We start from the raw sequence: 18156 nt of genomic DNA, 5'->3' as shown, positions 1-18156 counted from the left end.
TCACTCCACAATTTATTTCTCCCTCGATTACAGAGTTGGTGTGTCAATGGTTATGGTTGTGTTTCATTTTGCTTCGTTTGCCCGGAAAGAAGAAGAATGTCGGGAGAGAGAGAGAGAGAGAGAGAGAGAGAGAGAGAGAGAGAGAGAGAGAGAGAGAGAGAGAGAGAGATGGAAGAAGGGAAAGGAGTTAAAGGAAGATACAGCGGATAAAGAAAGGGAGGGAAGGGAAAATAAAAGTAGGATTAGAGGAAAGAGAGGTGAAGGAAAAGTTAGAGGCATATACGCGTGGCCTCGGTGTTCATCTCCGTCTCCTTCGCCAGTGGAAACCCATTACCCCGGGACACATTTTTTTAAGGCCAGTGTGACATCCGGGTTATCAGCTTATCACAGTTTGCCTTCCTATGGCGTCCCCAGTATCGACAGTCCGAAAGGGAGGATGACCTGCACGCCGACTCTCAAGGCCGGGATTCGAACCTGGGCCCGCGCGGAATAGTATATGTAGCTAGGCGCGCTAACCACTACACCACGGCGACCAGCTGGCAGATAATAGGGGATGGAGAGGAGTTAGTTGAGGTGAGAGGAAGCATGGAAACATGGAAATGCAAGCAACAGAAAGCCTATTAGCTCATTACGAGGTCGTGTGTGCAAACATAAATAAAAAATACTTACAAATAAATGATAATAATTAGATGTTTGGCAGCATTTACGTACGGGAAAGCATACCCCAGCACTTATAATTATGTTTCAACAGTGTACATGTGAAACGTTGATTAAAATTATATATCTAGGAAAAAACGTGAACTTGATATCCAAATAACCCATGGATATGAATCAGCTTCTATCATTTCCTCTCTTGCTTGTGACGATACATGTTTTTCAGGCTATTCTTAAGAGGCAATGAGATAAATTTGGTCCATATTCTCAAACGCATCGGGCCCCCCAGTGTTGCCAGATGGTGCAGAGGAAATTTCAGTAGATTATTACGAGAAAATTCAGTAGGTAGGTAAAAATTCGGCAGACACACTTTCATATATATGTAGTGGTTCTTGTGATATATGTTATGGAGATAAAATTAAATTGAAAAGCATTATATCAGTATTTTTTATAACTATATTTGGTGAACATGGAAAAGCAATACATATTATTCATGAGATTGGTAAATTATTTCTGAGATTCATCAATATTTCAGTAGATCTCATGATATTTCGGTAGATCTGGCAACACGGCGCCATTACGACTATTTTCCGAGGCTACAGAGAAGATTAACCGGGTTTTCGTGGGTGACATTTTCCCGAACCAGGTGCAGACGTCGTGTAAAACTATTATTAAGATCACAAAATAGTCCATGAAAATCCCAGGAACTTCTACGAGAGGCTTCTGATCACAGCGGCATGGTGGACAGTACGGTACAGCAGGAAGGGTAGACTCGTGTATAAAGGGTGAAGGTGCATAAGTTAATATTTCTGAGGCCTTCCATGTGGTATTATTGTCATTCTTTGGGCTATTAGGAAAGGATAGACGTAGGGAAATCTAGCGGCGTGCCTTTGAGCTAAGCGCCATGGACAGTACGGTACGGCAGGGAGGGTAGACTCGTTTCGCGGCCTCTCCATTCAGTGTTATTTTTTTTTTTCCCCTTTCTTTCTCTTTGCTTGTCTATTTGTGTGTTTCTTGGATGTGGGTTTGTGGAGCTTTATTTTGACTGTTTTTATTTTTGTTTGTTTGTTTGTTTTTGTTACGGCAGCAGCAATAACAACAACAACAACAGCAACAACAACAACTACTACTACTATTACTACTACTACTTCTACTACTACTACTACTACTACTACTACTACTACTACTACTACTACTACTACTACTAAAACAACTTATACCAGAGACACTTTATTAGTTACTTACACGAATATCAAACAACAAGAACAACAACAACAACAACGATAATGGCATACTACCCAACTATAATAACGATAATAATAATAATGATAATAATAATAATAATAATAATAATAATGATAATAATGTTGAGATATATTATTGGTGTCATTATTGGGTTTCGTGAGAAGAAGAAGAAGAAGAAGAAGAAGAAGAAGAGAAGAAGAAGAAGAAGAAGAAGAAGAAAAAGAAGCAGAAAAAAAAGAAGAAAGAAAGGGAGAGATAAAAAGAAGAAAAAGAAGAAGAAGAAGAAAAAGAAGAAGAAGAAGAAGAAGAAAAAGAAGAAGCAGAAAAAAGAAGAAAGAAAGGGAGAGATAAAAAGAAGGAAAAGAAGAAGAAGAAGAAGAAGAAGATAAAGAAGAATTAAGATAAAGAAGAAGATGAAAAAAAGAAAAGAAAAGGACAAACAAGATAAAGAAAGAAAAAATAATAACAAGAAGAAGAAGACGAAGAAGAAGAAGAAGAAGAAATGGAAAGAGAAAAGAAGATGAAAAAAAGTGAAAAGAATATAAGATGAAAAGAAGACAAAATATTAAAAAAAATCTATTATCATTATTATTATTATTATTATTATTATTATTATTATTATTATTATTATTATTATTATTATGTATTATTATTATTACTCTCATAACCATCATCATCATCACTCAATCACTATCATCACTAACACCACCACTATTACCACCACTACCACCACCATCACCATCATCATCATCATCATCATAATTATTAAAACCTTCACTACTACATAGCACTCCTATAATTAATTAATCCAGGTGCGTCTTTTGGCAGGTAAGGAACGAGGTGCGTGGGTGTAATTAGGTGTGGATTAGGTAATTAACGAAAGGTAAGGGGGGGGGGTGAGGGGGGTGAAAAGGGGGGGGGGGTGAAAGTTGGGGAAAGGGGTGGGGGGAGGTTTGGCAGTGACTGGGGGTGTGAGGGGAGGGAGGGGACAGAGAGAGAGAGAGAGAGAGAGAGAGAGAGAGAGAGAGAGAGAGAGAGAGAGAGAGAGAGAGAGAGAGAGAGATAAAAAGAGAAAGAGAAAACAAAAGAAAAACACACACACACACACACACACACACACACACACACAATGAACATTCACGAGCACACATCCTTCCATTTTCCTTTCCTCTCCCCCTCTCTCTCTCTCTCTACACAGGGGGCGCCCACAGTACCGTATCCCTCCACATGTTCACTCTCACAGCTCTCTCCAGGGTGGCGGGGGGCGTGAGCGGGGGGTGGGAGCGGGCGGCCCTCTCACAAGCTCTCCTGTACTTGGTGAGCTCCCCTATCCCCGTTTTGAGGTAAGCTGGGTCCTTGCCCGCGTGTAAGCTTGCGGCATTGAACGGGAAGATCCTCACCCACTCCCCGCATCTGGCCGGCCATCTCCCATCTCTCATATTCACCTTCTTACACCTTCTACTACTGCTACCACTACCGCCACTCCCGCTAGTCTTCATCCCCCTACCGTCCCTGCTGGGGGTGCTACTGGTACTGCTGCTGCTGCTACTGGTGCTGTACTGCTTGCGTATGGTGGCGGGAGTGGCGGTGCTGGTGGTGGTGCTGGGGGTCCTACCGGGTTTGGTGGTGAGAGCGTTCCTGTATCGGCTTCCTCTGATGTTCTGGTTCGCGTTAGGGATGCTGTGCCCACATCTCCGGCTGCACATGCCCACCTCACACCCCTCGCAGTTAGGAAGGCATCTGCTGCTCCGGCTACACCCTGTTATGAGGCGTCGGTATCGGTTGAGCTGGAAGGCGGCGGAGAGGGGGGACTGGCTGTGTTTCCGGGCGAGCAGGAGGAGGAATGGTGGGCGAAGGGGGCGTGTGAGGGGCTCTGGAACTCTCGGGGGTCCCACCAGGTCGAAGAGGTGGTGCAGGAGGGGTTTCTTGACGATCCTGTCCACGTGGCAGTCATGGGTCAGCGACGGACAGCGGTTGACCTCCAGCAGCCAAGGTCGCAACATCTCGTCCACCTGAGAATGTGAGGTTAGTTAGTTATACCTGGTTGTTTTTTTTGTGTTTTTTTTACAGCAAGGGAGACAGCTCAAGGGCACAAAAAGGGAAACAATAATAAAAAAGCCCGCTACTCGCTGCTCCTAAAAAAAAGAATCAAAAGAGGTGGTCGAAAGAGAGGTCAATTTCGGGAGGAGATTCCCTTAAGCACATACTACAAGCTCTCCCTTCCTAAGCCATTCCCTTGCGTCCATATAACAAGGTCTCATTTCCTAGGTCATTCTCATAGGCCTATATAACAAGCTCTCCCTTCCTTGTTCATTACCAATCGCCAAGCTCTTCCTTCCTTGGTCATTCTCTTAGGCCCATATAACAAGCTCTCCCTTCCTTGTTCATTTTCAATCGCCAAGCTCTCCCTTCCAAAGCCATTTCCTTGCGTCCATATAACAAGGTCTCATTTCCTAGGTCATTCTCATAGGCCTATATAACAAGCTCTCCCTTCCTTGTTCGTTACCAATCCCCAAGCTCTCCCTTCCTAAGCCATTTCCTTGCGTCCATATAACAAGGTCTCACTTCCTAGGTCATTCTCATAGGCCTATATAACAAGCTCTCCCTTCCTTGTTCATTACCAATCACCAAGCTCTCCCTTCCTGAGCCATTCCCTTGCATCCATATAACAAGGTTCCTAGGTCATTCTCATAGGCCTATATAACAAGCTCTCCCTTCCTTGTTCGTTACCAATCACCAAGCTCTCCCTTCCAAAGCCATTTCCTTGCGTCCATATAACAAGGTCTCACTTCCTAGGTCATTCTCTTAGGCCTATATAACAAGCTCTCCCTTCCTTGTTCATTTTCAATCGCCAAGCTCTCCCTTCCAAAGCCATTTCCTTGTATCCATATAACAAGGTTCCTAGGTCATTCTCATAGGCCTATATAACAAGCTCTCCCTTCCTTGTTCATTTTCAATCGCCAAGCTCTCCCTTCCTAAACCATTCCCTTGCGTCCATATAACAAGGTCTCATTTCCTAGGTCATTCTCATAGGCCTATATAACAAGCTCTCCCTTCCTTGTTCATTACCAATACCCAAGCTCTCCCTTCCTAAACCCTTTCCTTGCGTCCATATAACAAGGTCTCACTTCCTCGGTCATTCTCATAGGCCTATATAACAAGCTCTCCCTTCCTTGTTCATTTCCAATCCCCAAGCTCTCCCTTCCTAAGCCATTCCCTTGCGTCCATATAACAAGGTTCCTAGGTCATTCTCATAGGTCGGTATTCTCAGACACTCCATCCCCTCACCTCAACTATTCCCAAAGGTCAAAAGGGAGATCATTAGGGTTCTTATGAGTGGTATTTTAGGGTCATGGTGCAGAAGGGTCAAACTACCAGAAGGATCATAAAACTACGAGTCTGGAAATGCCCCACACTCCTACGAAAGCCTTGTCAAATATGTGTACTTGGGCGCAAAAATGTTTAAAAATACGACCCATAGGCCTATATAATAAGCTCTCCCTTCCTTGTTCATTACCAATCGCCAAGCTCTCCCTTCCTTGGTCATTCTCTTAGGCCCATATCACAAGCTCTGAGCTCTCCCTTCCTAGGCCATTCCCGTAAGCCCATATCACCAGCTCTCCCTTCCTGGGCCAATCCCTTGCGCCCATATCACAAGCTCTCCCTTCCTAGGCCATTCCCGTAAGCCCATATCACAAGCTCTCCCTTCCTGGACCATTCCCTTGCGCCCATATCACAAGGCCACCCTTCCTAGGCCATTCCCTTGGGGTCAGTTCCAACACTATAAGTCAGTAAGTCACCGTTCCTGACGAGATTTCTTTGAACCAGTTTTACAGGTGAACGGCCACATCCATCTCTTTATTTTTCTCCCTGTCAGTAATAGCATGACGCAGGTGTGCCAAGAAGGGAGTGGTTGGAGGTGAAGGCTGTGGAATACAACGAGGGTGATAAATCGTTTAGAAGCTGCCGTTTATTTTATATGGTAATGAACGCCGTTTCTTAGTAAAGGGAGAGTTTGGAATGTAATTATAAGAAGAGTTACTACTACTACTACTACTACTACTACTACTTTTTCTTTTACAGCAAAGGAGACAGCACAAGGGCACAAAAAAGTAAACAATAAAAAAAGCCCGCTACTCGCTGCTCCTCCTCCTCCTCCTACTACTACTACTATATACTACTACTACTACTACTACTACTACTACTACTACTACTACTACAGTTACAACAAATATAACAACTAATGCTACAACTACAATAACAACAAAAACAGCAACTATATACTACACCATTAACAACACGACTAAAGAAACTACTACTAGAAACATACTACAAACAACAACAAGAACAACAACAACAACAATAACAACAACAATAACAATAACTACAATTTCTCCTCCTCCTCCTCCTCCTCCTACTACTACTACTACTACTACAACTATTACTACTGCTACTACTATTACTACCACAAAAAACAACCTCTGCTACAACAATAACCTCTACTACAAAAAATAATAACATCTACTACTACTACTACTACACAACCACCAACAACACCAAAAACTACATACCCTCAACCACTCTCACTCCAAACCCCCCCCCCCCCCCTCCTCCTCCCCGTCCCCAACCACCACCACCACCATCTCTCACCAGGATATCGAAGCCGTAGAGTTCGAAGCAGTTGTGGTGGTGAGGCACGTGGCCCACCTGGGTAAGCAGAGTGAGGCAGACCAGCACCCATACCCTTTGCCACATAAGCCAGTCCCCGCGCTCGCTCCCACGCAGATGTCGCCTCAGCTCCCCCACCGTCCATTTGCACCCTGGAGGAGAAAGATGGTAACGAGAGATTCATCACCCTCGTCGTATGCCACAGCCTTCACCTCCAACCACTCCCTTCTCGGCACACCTGCGTCATGCTATTACTGACAGGGAGAAAAATACTGAGATGGATGTAGCCGTTCACCTGTAAAACTGGTTCAAAGAAATCTCGTCAGGAACGGTGACTTTCTGACTTATAGTGTTGGAACTGACCTCAAGGGAATGGCCTAGGAAGGGTGGGCTTGTGATATGGGGTAACGGGAATGGTCCAGGAAGGGTGGGCTTGTGATATGGGCTTACGGGAATGGCCGAGGAAGGGAGAGCTTGTGATATGGGCTTACGGGAATGGCCGAGGAAGGGAGAGCTTGTGATATAGGCTAATGGGAATGGCCTAGGAAGGGAGAGCTTGTGATATGGGCTTACGGGAATGGCCTAGGAAGGGAGAGCTTGTGATATGAGCTGACAGGAATGGCCTAGGAAGGGAGAGCTTGTGATATGGGCTTACGGGAATGGCCGAGGAAGGGAGAGCTTGTGATATGGGCTTACGGGAATGGCCTAGGAAGTGAGAGCTTGTGATATGGGCTTACGGGAATGGCCGAGGAAGGGAGAGCTTGTGATATGGGCTTACGGGAATGGCCCAGGAAGGGAGAACTTGTGATATGGGCTAACGGGAATAGTCCAGGAAGGGAGAGCTTGTGATATGGGCTTACGGGAATGGCCGAGGAAGGGAGAGCTTGTGATATGGGCTTACGGGAATGGCCGAGGAAGGGAGAGCTTGTGATATGAGCTTACGGGAATGGCCTAGGAAGGGAGAACTTGTGATATGAGCTGACAGGAATGGCCTAGGAAGGGAGAGCTTGTGATATGGGCTTACGGGAATGGCCGAGGAAGGGAGAGCTTGTGATATGGGCTTACGGGAATGGCCTAGGAAGGGAGAGCTTGTGATATGGGCTTACGGGAATGGCCTAGGAAGGGAGAGCTTGTGATATGGGCTTACGGGAATGGCCGAGGAAGGGAGAGCTTGTGATATGGGCTTACGGGAATGGCCGAGGAAGGGAGAGCTTGTGATATGGGCTTATGGGAATGGCCGAGGAAGGGAGAGCTTGTGATATGAGCTGACAGGAATGGTCCAGGAAGGGAGAGCTTGTGATATGGGCTTACGGGAATGGCCGAGGAAGGGAGAGCTTGTGATATAGACTAATGGGAATGGCCTAGGAAGGGAGAGCTTGTGATATGGGCTTACGGGAATGGCCGAGGAAGGGAGAGCTTGTGATATGGGCTTACGGGAATGGCCTAGGAAGGGAGAGCTTGTGATATGGGCTTACGGGAATGGCCGAGGAAGGGAGAGCTTGTGATATGGGCTTACGGGAATGGCCGAGGAAGGGAGAGCTTGTGATATGGACTAACGGGAATGGTCCAGGAAGGGTGGGGTTGTGATATGGAATGGCTGAGGAAGGAGAGCTTGTGATATGGGCTTACGGAATGGCCTAGAAGGAGAGTTTGTGATATGGGCTTACGGGAATGGCTGAGGAAGGGAGAGCTTGTGATATGGGCTTACGGGAATGGCCGAGGAAGGGAGAGCTTGTGATATGGGCTTACGGGAATGGCCGAGGAAGGGAGAGCTTGTGATATGGGCTTACGGGAATGGCCGAGGAAGGGAGAGCTTGTGATATGGGCTTACGGGAATGGCCGAGGAAGGGAGAGCTTGTGATATGGGCTTACGGGAATGGCCGAGGAAGGGAGAGCTTGTGATATGGGCTTACGGGAATGGCCGAGGAAGGGAGAGCTTGTGATATGGGCTTACGGGAATGGCCTAGGAAGGGAGAGCTTGTGATATGGGCTTACGGGAATGGCCGAGGAAGGGAGAGCTTGTGATATGTGCTTACGGGAATGGCCGAGGAAGGGAGAGCTTGTGATATGGGCTTACGGGAATGGCCGAGGAAGGGAGAGCTTGTGATATGGGCTTTCTGGTATGGGCGAGGAAGGGAGAGCTTGTGATATGGGCTTACGGGAATGGCCGAGGAAGGGAGCTTGTGATATGGGCTTACGGAATGGCCGAGGAAGGAGAGCTTGTGATATGGGCTTACGGGAATGTCCTAGGAAGGGAGAGCTTGTGATATGGGCTTACGGGAATGGCCGAGGAAGGGAGAGCTTGTGATATGGGCTTACGGGAATGGCCTAGGAAGGGAGAGCTTGTGATATGGGCTTACGGGAATGGCCTAGGAACGGAGAGCTTGTGATATGGGCTTACGGGAATGGCCGAGGAAGTGAGAGCTTGTGATATGGGCTTACGGGAATGGCCGAGGAAGGAAGAGCTTGTGATATGGGCTTACGGGAATGGCCGAGGAAGGGAGAGCTTGTGATATGGGGTTACGGGAATGGCCTAAGAAGGGAGAGCTTGTGATATGGGCTTACGGGAATGGCCGAGGAAGGGAGAGCTTGTGATATGGGCTTACGGGAATGGCCTTGGAACGGTGTCTTTCTGATTTATAGTGTTGGAACTGAAGTTGGCGTGATGAGGTGCAAGGGGTGGGTGGGAGAGAGAGCACCATTGCCAGATCGTCATATTCAACCTCCTATTTCTGCCGATTCCCGACCCCAAAACTGCCTCTTCGATCCTAATAACTACCTTTACAAATAGATATGGGTAAAATAGTTAATTACAGGTGTTTTTTTGGTAGTTGCTACGGCTCAGAAACCGGTAAATACGAGACTCTTGAGTACGATAATCTGGCAACGGTGGTGGTGGTGGGGGGGGGGGGAGTCATGGTGGGTGTTGATAAGGGGAAAAGGGATGAGAGGAGAGGGGGTTTGGAGGTGTGGTTGTTGGGGTGACACTAGGGGTGACTTGGGGTGAGGGTATAGAGTGGGTATGTGTGGGTTGGAGAAAAGGGTGTGTGGGTGTGTTTGTGGGTGTGGGGTGTGTGGGTATGCTAGGCTAGGTTAGGTTAGGTTAGGTTAGGTTAGGTTAGGTTAGGTTAAGTTAGGTCACCTCCCATCTATTCTGTTCCACTTTTTTCCCGTCCTCTCTTTTCCTTCCCTTCCTTTCTCTTCCTTCCCCTTCCATTTTATTCCCCTATTTTCCTGTCCTTTCCCTTCCTTTCTCTTTCTTCCCCTTCCATTTTATTCCCCTATTTTCCTGTCCATTCCCTTCCTTTCTCTTCCTTCCCCTTCCATTTTATTCCCCTATTTTCCTGTCCTTTCCCTTCCTTTCTCTTCCTTCCCCTTCCATTTTATTCCCCTATTTTCCTGTCCTTTCCCTTCCTTTCTCTTCCTTCCCCTTCCATTTTATTCCCCTATTTTCCTGTCCTTTCTCTTCCTTTCTCTTCCTTCCCCTTCCCTTTCATTCTTTCCCTTCCTCTCTCTATTCTTCACCGCCTTTTCTTTCCTTTCTCCTCCTTTCATTTCCTTCCCACCCATTCATTCCCTTCTCTTCTCTTTCTTTCCTTTCTCTCCCTTCCTTTCTCTTCCTTCCCCTTCCCTTTCATTCTTTCCCTTCCTCTCTCTATTCTTCACCGCCTTTTCTTTCCTTTCTCCTCCTTTCATTTCCTTCCCACCCATTCATTCCCTTCTCTTCTCTTTCTTTCCTTTCTCTCCCTTCCTTTCTCTTCCTTCCCCTTCTCTTTCCTTCCCTTCCCATCCCATCCTTTCCCTTTTATAATCTCCCCCTCCTTCCCTTTCCCAAACCTTCCATTTCCATCCCCTTTCTTCCAATTCTCTCTCCCTACACACACACACACACACACACACACACACACACACACACTTCTAATCACTCCACACACCTATCCACCCCTACACTTGACCCCTCTCTCCCACACATCCGCCAAGTGCCTACCCCTACCCCTGGCCCCTCTCTCCCACACACCTGCGCCCACTCTGTCCTTCTCCTTCCTGTAGCCCGGCGCCAGTCTGTTGAGCGAGGTGTTGGTGAGGTGGCTGTAGGGGTTGTCCAGCGACGCCAGGTTATACTTCTCCGTGCCAAACCTGTAGAAACACACATGCAGGGCTGTTATATGTCTGTTAAAACACACTTACACACCTACACTTACAGATCTACACACATACACATACACACACGACTTTTGTTTACATGGTTTTGCATTTGTTGACACACACACACACACACACACACACACACACACACACACACACACACACACACAGGAGGTAAACACACGCACATAAACGTACATAACAAACATAAACACTCACACACCTGACAATGCCCTCGGTGTACATATAGACGGAGAGGCAGGCATGAAGCAGGTAACACACACACACACACACACAGACATACACGCACACAAACGCACACACAAACATGCACATACCCTCCAACCCCCCCCCCCACACACCTGCCTACACACCTGACAATGCCCTCGGTGTACATGTAGACGGTGAGCGGCAGGAAGGAGGTCACACAGACGTAGAGGCGAACATCACACTTGTAGCCCCCCACCAGGAGAGGGTTCCCGATGTACCGCTGGGCCACGGCGCTCGAAGTGTAGCTGAGTTCGTGCAGATCCTGGGACGCGGGGGAACGGAGGGTGGAACGTGAGGTGGAGCAGAGGGTGGAAGGTGAGGTGGAGGAGAGAGTGGGTCGAACAAAGAGGGTGGAACAAGCGAAAAAGGCGAAATAGTGATAGTGTGGATGGAACGTAAAGTGGAATATAGAGAAAGTGGAATACAGAGGGTGGAACGTGAGGTGGAGCAGAGGGTGGGTGGTGAGGTGGAGCAGAGGGTGGAACGTGAGGTGGAGCAGAGGGTGGGTGGAACAAAGAGGGTGGAACAAGCGAAAATGGTGAAATAGTGAGTGTGGAATGAAGGAATGTGGATGAAATGTGGATGAAATGTGGATAAAGTGGAGTATAGAGAGAGTGGAATACAGAGGGTGGATGAAAGAGGGTAAGGAAAAGTGGGTGGAAACAAGAGGGTGGGTGGAACATTAGGTGGGATAAAGAGGGTGGATTGAAAGGTGGAATATATAAGGTGGAACAGAGGGTGGAACAAGTGGAACAAGCGAAAAAAGGTGAAAAAGTCATAATGTGGATGGAACGTAAGGGTGGTTATAGAGTGGAACAAACAGGGTGGAGCAGAGAGTGGAGCAGAGAGTGGAACAGAGGGTGGAAGAGGTTGAGGTGAAACAGGTGAGGGTGTGGGTGGCGCATTAGGTGGAAGGAGGTGGAAGAAAGAGGGTGGAATGAAAGGTGGAGGAGAAGGTGGACTGAGGTGGAATAGATGAAGAAGGTGGAAAGGTGAAGATTTAAGTGGAACATGAGGTGGAACGAAGGGTGGAAGACAGGGTGGAACAGAGTGGAGCAAAAATGAAACAAATGAAAAAAAAGTGAAGCTGGGGTGGAACAAAAAGTGGAACAAAGAGGGTGGAAGAGAGGATGGAACAAAAAGTGGAACGATAGGTGGAACAAAGACAGTCAACTATTATCTTCACTCTCCAACACACACACACACACACACACACACACACACACGCACCTGGAAAATGGATATGCCCCTCCCTTGCGAGCTTCCAATAGGCTTGCAGATCCAGATGTTGTGGGGGGCGTGTGGATGGAGGGCGGGGGGGCGGCCTGCAGGGGGTTGGGGGGAGGAGAGGGAGAGAGGGGGAGAGGGTAGAGGTGAAGGGGTTGGAAGTGAAGAAGGGTAAAGGAAGGTTGGGTAGGGAATGGAAGGGAAGGGAAGGGAAGGATAGGGAAGGGAAGGAAGAGAAGGGAAGGGAAGGGAGGAAAAGGAAAGGGAAAAAAAAGGAAAAAAAGGAAAGGAAATGAAGGTATTAGGAAAGGAAAGGAAAGGGAAAGAAAGGGAAGGGAAGGGGAGGGAAGGGAAAGAAAGGGGAGGGAAGGGGAGGTGAGGGAAGGAAAGGACAGGAGAGGGGAGGGAAAGACAGGAAGGAAGGAGGAAGGGAAAGAAAGGGAAGGGAAGGGGAGGGAAGGGAAAGAAAGGAAAGGAGAGGGGAGGGAAAGAAAGGGAAGGGAAGGGGAGGGAAGGGAAAGAAAGGGGAGGGAAGGGGAGGAGAGGGAAAGAAAGGAAAGGAGAGGGGAGGGAAAGAAAGGGAAGGGAAGGGGAGGGAAGGGAAAGAAAGGAAAGGAGAGGGGAGGGAAAGACAGGGGAGGGAAAGACAGGGAAGGGAAGGGGAGGAAAGTGAAGTGAAGGGAAGAATAGGAAAGGGTAAGGAAGGGAAGGGAGGGGAAATGAAGGGAATAGAAGGGAAGGGAATAGAAGAGAGGAAAAAATATCATCATCATTATTATTATTATTATTATTATTATTATTATTATTATTATTATTATTATTATTATTATCATTATTATTATTACTATTATTATTATTATTATCGTCATCCCTGTCAATACAACCACCACCACTACTACTACTACTACTACTACTACTACTACTACTACTACTACTACTACTACTACTACTGTTACTACTACTACTACTATCCCCAAATTTTTCAAAGGTCGTCTGCGTGTTTACTACCACTAAGGTGCCGAGTAGGAATTTATAAACCATTTTCTGGCGGAGTCACTATAGCTAAGGCCGCAGCAAAAATAAATAAATAAATAAATAAATAATAATAAAAATAAGTAAATAAATAAATAGTGTTGGAATGGTCATGAATCCTTGGGCTGGAGCCACCTTCCTTCCCCTATAAGTAATCCTCAAATGATATCAGAGTTCCCATACAATAGGAAGTTATGTTACGTTATTTAATCACGTTTCAAAATGGTAAACGTTTGTGTTTCTGATATACATATGGATTTTTCAACAGTTATACATATCTTTGAGGCCACTGTAATGTACTTTTCTAGTGACAAAGTCCAGGAGAGCTGTGTGAGTGAGTCCCCCCACACGTGAGATGCATACTCCATAAGAGGGCGGACAAGGCCCCTGTATATGGACAGCATCTGTGCGGGGAAGAACTGGCGGAGACGATACAGAACGCCCAACCTCGAGGAAGCAGATTTAGTGAGAGAGATGTGAAGTTTCAAATTAAGATTTTGAGTTAAGCATAGACCGATGATATTTAGTGATGATATATATGGAAAACATCTGTGTAGGGGAGAAGAACTGGCGGAGACGATACAGAACGCCAAACCATTTTCAGGGCGATACAGAAAACATTAGTGGGACTGTAGCCTGTAGAGTGAAGACCCCCAGCTCCCCCAGAAGTTGCGGCCCTGCTGTTTATGATAGAGGTTTCAATTCCATTTAAACGTTTCCTTAAATTCAGTGTTACCAAATCGTGTTCCGGGAAGCGATAAATCGTCCTCAGTATCGTGTCGACACTCGCTGTTTAAAACTTCTACCCTAGTGTTATCGCTTACGCTGCGCCAAGCCACCAACGCAAAGGTATTATTGTTATTTCCTAGTAAACACGCTTAATCCACTACAACACCAATACCACTAACCTGTCACAGTAGCCACACCACCGCCACCACCGCCACCTCCACCATTGGCAGCCGAGGTGGTGGATGGCGCAACGGGGGAGGCGGAGGAGGTGATGGAGGTGGTGGTGGTAGCGGTGGTGGTGACGGTGGTGGTGTTGGCGGCGGTGGAGTGGTGGTGGTGGTGGTTGTGGTGGTGCTGGTGGTGGTAGGTGAGGCGCGTGTACTCCGCAACCAACTTCGTGTACTCGCAAGGAAGAAGGAAAGTGGCTGGTCTGCGAGAGAGAGAGAGAGAGAGAGAGAGAGAGAGAGAGAGAGAGAGAGAGAGAGAGAGAGAGAGAGAGAGAGAGAGAGAGAGAGAGAGAGAGAGAGAGAGAGAGAGAGAAAACAAATTACGTCAGGACATATTACAAACCCAAACAACACACACACACACACACACACACACACACACACACACACACACACAGAGCTATCCAGTCATCATACACACTTCAAATAGGTTCAGAAGCCCCTCCCTCCCCCTCACCACTCCCTTCAGGATAACATTAACCCAGTAGCCCCTAACTCTAAGCTCTCCCCTCCCGCTCCCCCCCTCCACACACACACCCCGACTTCGGACCACATAGCAAAATAAAGCCATGTTCTCGTTGATATGTCTTATTTATATTCTATTATCCCTTAGGTGGGCAGTAGATACCGTCCAGCCAACTCACATGAAGTCGTAGAGGGCCCCGAATACGTGTCTCATCTTCTGTAGAGCTCGCGCGAGGCTGTCCTTCCTGCAGAGACCATTGGCGCGCGGAATGTGATTAACCACCTGAGAGAGAAAAAGATAAAGGGAATGAAGGTCAGGGAAGGGAAGGGAAGGGAAGGGAAAGGGAAGGGAAGGAAAGGGAAAGGAAAGGAAGGGAAGGGAAGGAAAGGGATGGGAAGGGAAGGGAAGGGAAGGGAAGGGATGGGAAAGGAAGGGAAGGGAAGGGATGGGAAGGGATGGGAAAGAAAGGGAAGGAAAGGGATGGGAAGGGAAGGGAAGGAAAGGGATGGGAAGGGAAGGGAAGGAAAGGAAAGGGAAGGACAGGAAAGAGAATGTGATTGACGACCTGAGAAAGAGATGAAGGGCATGAAAGGTCAGGGAAGGGAAGGTCAGGGAAGGAAAGGGAAGAACAGGAAAGGAAAAAAATAGAAGGAAAGGGAAATAAAATGAAAAAGTAAGGAAAGGAAAGAGAAGAGAAGGGAACAGAAAGGGAATGGGAAAGTAGAAATATGGAAGGAAAAGGGAAAAGAGAGAGAGAGAGAGAGAGAGAGAGAGAGAGAGAGAGAGAGAGAGAGAGAGAGAGAGAGAGAGAGAGAGAGAGAGAGAGAGAGAGAGAGAGAGTTTAAACAAATATCACTTTATCAATATCTGTGGATATGTAAATAAACAGAAGTATTTACAAGCTCTGTGTCTGTGTGTGTGTGTGTGTGTGTGTGTGTGTGTGTGTGTGTGTGTGTGTGTGTGTGTGTGTGTGTCCCTTTCCCTTTTCCTTCCATATTTCTGCTTTCTCCTTCCCTTTCTGTTCCCTTCTCTTCTCTTCCTTTCCTTACTTTTCCATTTTCTTTCACTACCCTTCCTCTATTTTTCCCTTTCCTGTCCTTCCCTTCCGATCCCTTTCCTTCCCTTCCCTTTCCTTCCCTTCCCTGACCTTTCATTCCCTTTCTCTCTTTCTCTCTCAGGTGGTCAATCACATTCCCTTTCCTTCCCTTCCCTTCCCTTCCCTTCCCATCCCTTTCCTTCCCTTCCCTTTCCTTCCCTTCCCTGACCTTTCCTTCCCTTTATCTCTTTCTCTCTCAGGTGTGTGTGTGTGTGTGTGTGTGTGTGTGTGTGTGTGTGTGTGTGTCAGTACTCACCTGGTGGGGCTTGAGGCGCCGGTACACACCTGAGGGGAAGGAGTGTCTCCACCACATGTGCCAAGACGCGGCCCACTCCTCACCGCCCTCCCACACCCGCCAGCCGCGCTCCACACACACCTGCAGGCACCGGGGGAAATGTTCTTAACCCGGTAGCAGCGACGGGCCGAATATGTGGCTTTACAGTATACCAGCGACGGGCCAAATTCTTGCCTTGACACAAACCCCCCAAAATAGAGGATACATAAACTGATCAGAAGTAGAAGAAGTAGAAGAGGAAGATAAAGCATCCAAAGGGAAAGACGATTCTGGCGGGATGTCTCGGATCCTTTTTGCCACCAAGGTCCTCGGTGGCGGGCTGAGCTGTGACGTCACCGACACAAGAGTGCTCTTCCACGTGTCGTGTGCTCTCACACAAGATCATAAAATAACGACAGTTTGTTTAGAAAAATGACTCAACCATAATCTTCAGGATATACATTTTTGCTCGCCGTAAGATAAAACAAATATGATAAAATGTTTGTGATTATAAAAAAAACACCCATCGCAAAAAGAAAGTATATAAACATTATCCTCGCTTTTTGGTCTTCAACTCGCTGCTATTTTTCGAGTATAGCTCCCACTGAATTTTTGATAACAATTGAAATCATCAGACTTTCCTGGTTCGGGTGGTGTAAGGTAGTTAGCAATTCAAATATATCTGCTTGGTGAAAATTGGTTTTAACGTGAACCTGTGTCAAGGCGGCCTGACGAAGCGTTCACGATGTGAGAAAGAGGACTCTGGGTCGGAGAGGGAAGTGTGACGTCCCAGCCAGCCCGCCACCGCCGAGTGAGTGGAACTTGTATTCTACGGACCTGGCTTGCCACGATCGCAAACCATCGAGAGTGACGCGAGCTTACAAAGGTAGAGCACGAGTCGCCAGCCGTTGCTTCCAAGACTGACCAACTGAACAACAAATACTTGTTACTCGGCAAACCACGGGCGAAAAACGGTCGTGTGCTTACGAACGAGCCAGCATCACTAGCCATCACCCTGGGATGAAGTGAATACAAGAATTGTGTATTCGAATGCTAATACGAATACTTCAAATTCCAACGACTACGAATTCGAATACACTGAAATGGTTTTAATTCGAATATAAATATGAATACTTCTTGAAAGTATTCATAAACACATTCATGAATACTTTTCATTGAAAAATATCTTCTCGACGTAACTGGGTGTAGAACTGTTCTGAAGTTATGCAACAGTAAAATGAGCTCATGTCATGAACACACATTCAGCGTCCACACTGGCAAGTGGCAACTGAGTCAGTCTGAGTCAGACTCCAGCGTCCAGCCGCTGTCACAGTCTGCGAACCCTGTACTATACACGACAACTACACGTCCGCCCAGCAGGAGGCTGGAGTTGTAAGGAACAACGGCTGTTATTTCTTATAATGAATTTTGAAGTTTTCGTCAGACTATTCGCAGAATACGAATACTTCACCCTTGTATTCGAATGCGAATGAGACTACTTTGACTTCTATCAATATTTATTCGAATACGAATACGAATACACCCAAATACGATATTCGAATGTATTCGAATACGAATACCATCCCTGCCTCCACCACACAGCAGTCATCACCGAACACCAGCCATCACCACCACGTCTCTCTCATCACCACCCCTCACCAACCTCCTCCCCCACACCTCTTAAAACACCACTACGAATTTTTCACCACCACCACACCGAAAATTATAATCATCATCACCAGTAATCACCATTACGTCTATCATCACCACCCCTCACCAGTTACCCTCCCATTCACACCTCTCAACACCACTACGAATCACCACCACCACCACCACCATTCCATGCCTACAGTCATCGCCACCAGTCATCACCACTACGTCTATTTCTCATCACCACCCTCACCACCCTCCCCCACATACACCTCTCAACACCACTACAAACTTGTCAACCCCCCCCCCCCCACACAACCACCACACCGATAACACAACCAGCAGTCAGTCAACACCAATCCCCAACACCACCACATAAATAACCATCACCACCCGTCATCACCACCAGTCATCACCACTAGTCATCACCACCCGTCATCACCACCAGTCATCACCACCAGTCATCACCACC

General features: G+C 47.0%; 1 protein-coding gene across 1 annotated transcript in view; it reads right to left on the bottom strand.

Moving 5' to 3' along the window:
* Positions 1 to 2968: 2968 nt before the first annotated feature.
* Positions 2969 to 18156, bottom strand: part of LOC127006477 (probable tubulin polyglutamylase TTLL2) — a 26161-nt gene continuing 10973 nt past the window's right edge. The window contains exons 2-9 of the mRNA XM_050876417.1: positions 16017 to 16136; positions 14843 to 14946; positions 14151 to 14401; positions 12214 to 12308; positions 11088 to 11245; positions 10586 to 10704; positions 6550 to 6719; positions 2969 to 3911 (exon numbers count right to left, since the gene is read on the bottom strand). Of these exons, the coding sequence (XP_050732374.1) occupies positions 3090 to 3911; positions 6550 to 6719; positions 10586 to 10704; positions 11088 to 11245; positions 12214 to 12308; positions 14151 to 14401; positions 14843 to 14946; positions 16017 to 16136 (1839 nt within the window). The 3' untranslated portion in view covers positions 2969 to 3089. The remainder of the gene's footprint in view (positions 3912 to 6549; positions 6720 to 10585; positions 10705 to 11087; positions 11246 to 12213; positions 12309 to 14150; positions 14402 to 14842; positions 14947 to 16016; positions 16137 to 18156) is intronic.

This window comes from Eriocheir sinensis, chromosome 32, assembly GCF_024679095.1.
Source record: "Eriocheir sinensis breed Jianghai 21 chromosome 32, ASM2467909v1, whole genome shotgun sequence".
Classification (NCBI taxonomy): Eukaryota; Metazoa; Arthropoda; class Malacostraca; order Decapoda; family Varunidae; genus Eriocheir; species Eriocheir sinensis.
The sequence above is the reverse complement of the archived record's forward strand: the minus strand, read 5'-3'. Positions and strand labels throughout refer to the sequence as shown.